Consider the following 8,071-nt stretch of genomic DNA (forward strand, 5'->3'; position numbering starts at 1 on the left):
CTTCTTCCAGCTTCCGGACCTCCTGGACAATGAAGGCCTGCTTTTCCGGTGCCTACCGCCGCACCTTCTGCTTGACAGGTCATGCGTTCGGGCACACCGTGAGGTGGTGTTCGATGACGTGCCTAGGCACCCCGACCAGGTCGGTCGCCTTCCATGCGAACACGTCCTTGGTCGCCCTGAGGAAGGCCACCAACGCCTCTTCTTGCTCTGGAAGCAGGCCCGCACCAATGGTGAAAGTGGACCTCACGTCTCCCGCATCGACAGGTACCTGCTTAGTCTCGGCGCGATCCTGAGAGAAGAGCTATTTCTTTTTGGCTGGAGCGGCTTCGGCGGCCTCTGGAGACCGCTCTGCGCTCGGGCGAGCCGCGGCAGCGGCTCGATAAGTGTGCTCGAGGACCTGAAGGGCGGCCCTGGTGTCTCCTTTGATGGTGATGGTGCCTCTGCTCCCCGGGGTGAGTCTCCGCCATGAACTTGGCCAGGGCTGGGAAGCCGAGGATGGCGTTGTAGGGCAGGTGGATGGGCGCGACATCGAAGTCGATGAGCTTGTTACGGTAATTGGCATGCGTCCCGAAGGTGATAGGAAGGCGGACCTGCCCAAGCGGGACGGCCGAGCCCGCGACCCCCGAGAAGGGTTTGGTGGGGAGGAGCCGCCCGTAGGCCACCGGCAGATGACCAAAGGCCTCCGCAGAGATGATGCTGAGCCCGGCGCCGCCGTCAACGAGGGTCCTTGTGAAGGCCACCCCGCAGATGGTGGGGGTATATACCATGGAGAGGATGCATGTGTAGGTTATAGCTCTGGTGCGGTCGCTGGGGCCGAAGACGATGGCGTGCCCCTGCGCGTCTAGCTCCCGCGGGGCCTCCTGCGGCTGAGCGGCAGCCCCTAGCCATCGAAGGTGTGATTTAGCGTGGCGGGCCGACGCTGGCGCATGGGATCCTTCGATGATGTAGGCGACCCCGCGGCACGGTGGTGCCCCGCCGGCAGCGTCCAGCAGCTCGCCGAGGCGAGCCACCCAAGCGTCAAGCCCCGCCGCAGGCGGCCGTTGTCGGAGCATCTCCTGGGTCGTTAGAAGCGCCGCCGGCGAGGCCAGGGGGAGCGGGAGTGGCGTAGCGGGCCGCTCCCCAGTGGCCGGGCCGGCGATAGGGTCGTCGACATGGAAGAAGAAGCGCCCGCGAGCGCGCGGTCCGTCGACGCCGCCCGGGCAACAGGAACGGCAACAGCCTCCACGCGGATGCAGCAAGCAGGTGTCGCCATGGCGACGTAGGGCAGAAGATGGGAGGCGAGGTCGTCAGAGAGGCAAGATTTCGACACGCCCCCTACCTGGCGCGCCAAACGTCGGATTTCGGGCTCCGCAAAACCCTTAAGATTCGAATACAGGGGCGTGACGAAGATCTCTCCCACTACACGTCTACCTAGCGCCTCGCTCTTCTCCTGGTGGTGGGAATGGAATGCAAGCAAGCAAACAAGTAAATCACACAGGAGTTTACCCAGGTTCAGGCCACCTTGCGGTGTAAAACGCTACGTCCTGCTTTAGTGGATAGGCCTCGCGAGGGCTCGAGTATGAACAGGTACAGTGGTTTCCTGGGCTCAGGAGGCGAGCCCAAGAGAGGCGAGGAGGTAGATGTTCTTGCTCCTTTGCTATGCTAAGTCCCAGTGGACTGGTCGATCTGATCCGTCCCCACTATACTAGGAACCCTAGCTACTTATATAGATGGCCAGGGTCCTCTTCCCCTGAAATGTTTAGGCGGGAAGGGAATCCCACAACAGCCATTCGAGCGGGAACACAAGGACGCTCCTATCCTAACAAAAGGTGATCTTCGCTTGCAAAGAGGGCAGGCGGGACGCGCCGGTGGGCTCGGTGATGACATCCTTCCTGCCGTCCTTGCGGTCTTCGGTCTTGTTGCACCAAACGGGAAACCTTTGTCTGGCCCCTCGGGAACCTGCGCCTGTGCGGTCTCCTTTGCACCGATATGCAAACTGCGCCCGCTGGCACGCGCTGGCGCCCGCTGGCATGGTTCGTCATGGCTTGCGTCACTGCCTACTCCCGAGGCAGCCCTTGCCTTGAGATCTCCGCCCTCCCGAAGCAGCCTAGCCGAGGCCACTCTTGGGAGGGGTATTGGTCGCCCCTCCCGAGCAGCCTAGGTGAGGCCGCTCCCTGAGGAGGTCTTGGTCGTTCTCCTTGCGAGGGCTGGCCCCCTCTCGAGGGTCTTGAGCAGCTGGTCGATCAGTTGGGCTTTACCGGGCCGTACCAGGAGCGCGACGTGGGCCGCAGGCAGGCAAGTCTGGGTACCCTGGTTCCCAGTACGCCGACAAAAATAGAAAAGAAATCACTATATGCTTGACTTACACAAACCCAATACGGCAGGATGAGTTTATCTGATCCGTGGTACTGCGCACGTAGACAGTAGTGTGCACACTCAGCCACATTAGATGTAAGCATTCCACGAGGACCAAAAGATATTGCGACTTCTTGTACAGAAACTTCACACTCCTTGTTTTGGAACATAATCATTGATCTAAAAGCAAGCAATAGAAAGAAAAACAAGTTCAGCATCAGGAACGCAGGAGGTTCATAACACATGTAAGCACACAAGTTCAGCTATATCACAACAGGCAGTACATTACAAAAAGGCCAGAAGCTCAGCACCAGAGAAGTAAATAAGAAGTTCAGGTACATAGAGTAAAGAAGTTCAGGTATGAAACCACAGGCAGTTCACTAGGGGTACATGGATGATCTAAATATTGACCAGCTGCACTCACCTCTTGGAACGATTATCCTTAAGCCTAGTTACACTATAATAAAAGTCATCAACCTTCTTTTGGACGACAGCAAGGTCGCTATCTGCTCACCAAAAGAAAATAGAAATTAGGAGCAACACTCAAGCACATAGATTCACGACAGTTTCAATTAAGAGCAACATTCAAGCACAACATTCAAACACAAGGACATCTCAGCTGCTACACCAGAAAAGATAAAACCACAAGATCATAAACATCACAACCCATGCATTACAAACCTTGACCCCACATAGAAAACAGGTTCACTTAACTTTATTTACAACCCACACGACAAAGCACAAACCCAAAAGTTCAACTTAGACCACACAGGCAGTTCACAGGGGGTATCATGGACTGAAGCAAACAACAAAAGGGAAGGGATGGGGAAAGAACAGAGAAGCATGCTCCTCTCTTCATGGATCCTTGCCTAGACCAGTGGCAGCACTGGAACGATCAACCTCCTCTCCATAGCTATCGCTTTCAGTCTCTTCATCGTCATCTCCAGTAGACATTGCAGCATCGTCGGGAAGGACACCAGCAGCAGCTGGTGTAGCTGGAGAATCTGAAACAACAAAAACTTTTGGTTGTGTTTGTACAGCATCAACATCAACTGACGGCTCTGCTGCAGGAGACTTCTCTGGGCTTGCAGCAGCACTACCACCAGTCTCAACAGTTGACTCAACAGGATCTTTCTCCAAAATGATGTCTCCAGTTGTCTTGCCCTGCTCAACATCAGAAACCTTAGTGCCAATGGACGACTGAGGTTCAGTCAGGTCCACCCCGTCGGAGCAGCCAGTGCATGCGACAGACTTGTCTGCAAGCTTCTCTGGTGGAACACTAACATCATCATTATGCGGCAAAGAGCAGAAAGTCATTACAAAGGGCCACATAGTGATAAAAATGCACAAACAAGTACAATAAAAAATGAGACAAGTGGACAAGAAAAATGGTACCTTATTTTCACTGCCATGAACCTCATCAACTAATACATCACTAGCACGAGCAGGTTCATGCACAGGGGCAACTTCTTGCACAGGAGCAGCTTCATGCACATGTAAAACATCCTCCTCAGCCCTATCACCATCAACAGCCTACAAAAAAATCATGTAGAAAACAAATACCTAATGAGCAGAAGTTCACGTTGCATAATCAGAGAAGGTCAGCTATCACAACTGACACATAATGGAAGTCCAAATACAGTAAACATAGCAGGTTAGATATCAAACTACTCTAAGATACAAAAGGGAACAAAAAGGGCCAGTTGTGAACCTCATCAACTAATACATCACTAGCGGGAGCAGGTTCATGCACAGGGGCAGCTTCTTGCACAGGAGCAGCTTCATGCACATGTAAAACATCCTCCTCAGCCCTATCACCATCATCAACAGCCTACAAAAAAAATCATGTAGAAAACAAATACCTAATCAGCAGAAGTTCACATTGCATAATCAGAGAAGGTCAACTATCACTGACAAATAATGGAAGTCCAAATACAGTAAACATAGCAGGTCAGATATCAAACTACTCTAAGATACAAAAGGGAACAAAAAGGGCCAGTCATCAAAAGTCATGGAAGTTCAGGTGTTGTAGCACTTAAAGTTCAGGTTCTATAAATAGAGAAGGTCACCTAGGAAACACTAGTACTAAAAAGAAACACTTTACAACACATGAAATCGATTACGGTCGCCTATGAAAACAAACAGCAATAACTGAAAGCTAACAATGAACATTAGTGCAAAGAAATATCAAAAGCCAACATAAACAAACCTCTTTGGTATGCTCAACGTGGCCTCCTTCACGACCGAAACGAACAGAATCCTGCCTCTGAATCTCTCTCACAACAACACTTGCCTCATCTTCAAAAGGCTTGCAACGAGCATCCAACATTTCCTTGAACAGCCGAAATTAAAATAGAAGGAACAACTAAAATAATTTACAAACTGTTGATCTTTATTAAAAAAATCTAGGATTTTCATAGATATCCATTTTTGTTAAATTATCAATGATGAAGTTCATATTGAGAAGGTAGTCAAATTTGGTGTTTATTTAAAAATAAAAAACAATGCTTTACTCAAAAAAATATAAAAAGCTGAAGTTCAAATTGAAATAACACAGAAGTTCAGAGTTTATTAAAACCTAGCATTGACCCGTTCAAAAAAATAAAAAACACAGCACCATTGTTTGCACTTTTAAAAACAACTCATGAATGGAAAAAATGGTTGCTAGAAGTTCAAATGCTCGGTCCGAGAAAGTTCAAAAATTCTTGTGAGAGAGGTTGAACAAAAATATGTGACAGAAGTTCAAGATAAAACACCGGGAAGTTCAACTACTACACAAAATGACACAAACAAGAGAGAGGCCATCTTCAGCCATCCTTCCTCCTCGTGATCCACTGCTGCATCATGCTATGATTACTCTGCCGTGCCCCATCCCAGAGGGACAACAGCAGACATAGGTGGAGTTGCGATCATACACGCACGTAAGTGAAACAAGAATTATTTATATACGCATCTTGTATTATCTGCAAATTTTCTGCTCCATCCAGGATAACAAGTTCATAAACTACATTTTAACGTGTCGTTTGGATTATTTTTTCTTTTTCTGCAGACGCCGAATCTACCGGATTATCTAGTACCAAAACTAATGATGTGATTCCAAAATGTAGAGAAAGCAAGTGAATTTTATAACAGATACGCCAGACACGCTGGTTTTGGAATCAGAAAGACGGGGGGAAATGACAACCACAAGTATTTTGTTTGCGCCTTCCAAGGGATACACACATCTTCTGTTTCAGAGGCTAACAGGAAGCGAAACAAAACATCATAGAGGACATGCTGGAATGCAAGAATGAGGGTGAAGGTGCAGGAGGATAACACATGCGTGGCAGTGGACATTGAGTACAATCATAATCACAAACTCATGCAAACTGATGACATGCTGGTATTCTTGCACTCACACAAGAATTATGACCCCACTATTTTGGAGTACGTAAAGCTCTTGCAGTACCATGATGTCAAGCACACAACAATCATGTCCATGCTATCTGAAAATGAAGATGGAAGCGACTTCCTAAGCATGACCGGACGAGACCTACTAAACCAGTAAGTATGCAAACATCCACATACTGCAATGTTAAATAGCATCCTAGGTCGCAACCCTTTGTGAGCAAAAATAACAAATGCATGTTTGCATGTGATTTGCAGGAAAGCCATGAATGCAAGGAAAGATGATTTGGATGATGTATTGAAACTTGTTTCATTCTTCGAAGACATGAAGGCAATCAATGATGAGTTTTTCTATGACATCCAAGTGGACAAGGACAAGTCAATTAAAAACATTTTCTGGTCCAATGCAAGCTATCGAGGAGCCTATCAAGACTTTGGCGATTGGGTAACATTCGACACAACTTACAAGACCAACAGATTTCATATGCCTCTGGGAGTGTTTGTTGGAACAAACCATCACTTGCAGTCAATGATATTTGCTGTTGCCCTGATAAGAGACGAAGATGCAAAGTCATTCAACTGGTTGTTCGATACATTTGTACGATGCATGAACAACAAGCACCCAACTTGCATTCTAATAGGTGAGTTAAAAAAAACCTCTTCAAGTTTCATCATCTTTTCAGTCTATGGGTCTGTACTGGGTACATTGGTTTTATCTGAAAATAATGGAAAGAATGCAGTTCAACCACTATTAGCACAGAAGTCCAACTAGTAGTACCAGAAAGCAAAATTATCTGTCACATGTTTAGGAAAAAAATAGTTATGAATGTGAAGTTCAAATACATGAATCTAGAAGTTCAAGGACAAATCTGTAAGAAAAATATATGTAAGATGTTCAGAAAAATATAATTATTTATGTGAAGTTCAGGCACTACTACCACAGAAGTTCAACAACACTGCTTTAAGAACAATTTTGAGTGTGACACTACTAGTTAGTCCTACTACTAACTTTGAAGTTCAAGCACTGGTACCACAGAAGTTTAGCAACACTGCTGTAAGAAAAAATATATGTGACATTCTTAGATAGCCATACTACTAGAAGTAAATTTCAAGTACTTGTGCAACATAAGTTCACCATCAGTGCAAAAAAGAATCAAGTTTCATTTTTTTTAATTCATGCGTCGATGGCGAAAGCTATACCACAATCATTCCCAAACACCGTCCACAAGCTATGCCGTTGGCACATCCTGAAGAAGTACAGGGAACACCTCGCCTTGCTGTACAAAAAGTATAAAAAATTCAAAGAGGAGTTCACAGCTATATTAAACTGGCCGCTGATGCCAACGGAGTTTGAAGATGCCTGGGCTGAACTCGTGCATAGGTTGAACCTGGAGAACGACCAGATGATGATGCAGCTCTGGAGTGATAGGAAGATGTGGATTTCAGCATATTACAAGAACATTTTCTGTGCTAGAATGACTTCCACACAACCAAGCGAGAGCATGAACCACGTGCTCAAGAAAGGGTTTGTCAAGGGGACCCAGAACCTACACAAGTTTGCTAGGCGGGTCAATTCTTGCATACAAACTCAGATGCAGAAGGAGAACGAGCAAAAAATGACCAGCATGGTATGATGACAAAAAAACACCCCCATCATGTTCTGTTTACCTTCAACATGTGCACTATGAATTTAAAAAAATGAAACCCATGACTCTGCTTCGACTAATATCTTAGTTTTTGACATGTGCAGACCAATCCAGTGACAAAAACAACTTACGGCCATGTACACAGATATGAGGACTAGGATGAGAAAAGCCATGCTATTTCGTACAAAGCGTACAACAGAGCCCACTAAGTACCTTGTGTACTACCACAACAAGCATGGCCATGATGATGAAGAAAGAATTTCCTGGTCAAAGGATGAATTCCAGGTTGTAGCTGACCTAGAGAATGAAATATATGAGTGTGAATGCAACCTCTGGATACACAAATCACTAAAACATTCTTACAAACCAAATCTTTACGGAATAATTCCAATCATTATCAAACCTAAAATCTGTACGAAATCAAATCTACCCTGAAAATAATGCTTCGAATTCACGGGCCCAAGGACTGGATCTCATTAGGGAGCTCTCCACGCACGACTTCATTCTTCTTGTTAAACATTAGAGTGAATGAACTCAGCCTTCCAGTCATCTGCAGTAGCCTGCAAACAAATAAAATGAAACAATGGTTTAGTAACGGATAACTAAAACCACAGCAGGAGCGTCTCAGCAAAAACACACAAGGAAAGTGAAAGGAATGATGAGACAAGAACAAGGACAAAACATACTTCCACATCACCAAAATC

The 8,071-nt window shown here is 46.5% G+C and overlaps 1 protein-coding gene across 1 annotated transcript; it reads left to right on the plus strand.

The window, feature by feature from the left end:
• Positions 1–6,905: 6,905 nt before the first annotated feature.
• On the plus strand, positions 6,906–7,525 carry LOC147991567 (protein FAR1-RELATED SEQUENCE 5-like). The gene is made up of 2 exons (XM_087538729.1): positions 6,906–7,349; positions 7,472–7,525. The coding sequence occupies exons 1-2, from the start codon at positions 6,906–6,908 to the stop codon at positions 7,523–7,525; spliced, it is 498 nt and encodes a 165-aa protein (XP_087394855.1).
• Positions 7,526–8,071: the final 546 nt, after the last annotated feature.

The sequence above is a fragment of the Triticum urartu genome, chromosome 1A (genome assembly GCF_056163025.1).
Source record: "Triticum urartu cultivar PI428250 chromosome 1A, HENAU_Tu73, whole genome shotgun sequence".
NCBI classification, from domain to species: Eukaryota; Viridiplantae; Streptophyta; class Magnoliopsida; order Poales; family Poaceae; genus Triticum; species Triticum urartu.

Coding starts and splice junctions, on each gene's coding strand:
- LOC147991567 (XM_087538729.1), top strand. CDS start 6,906: ATGGCGAAAGCTATACCACAATCATTCCCAAACACCGTCCACAAGCTA. Junction 7,350..7,471: donor AGCAAAAAATGACCAGCATG/GTATGATGACAA, acceptor TGACATGTGCAG/ACCAATCCAGTGACAAAAAC.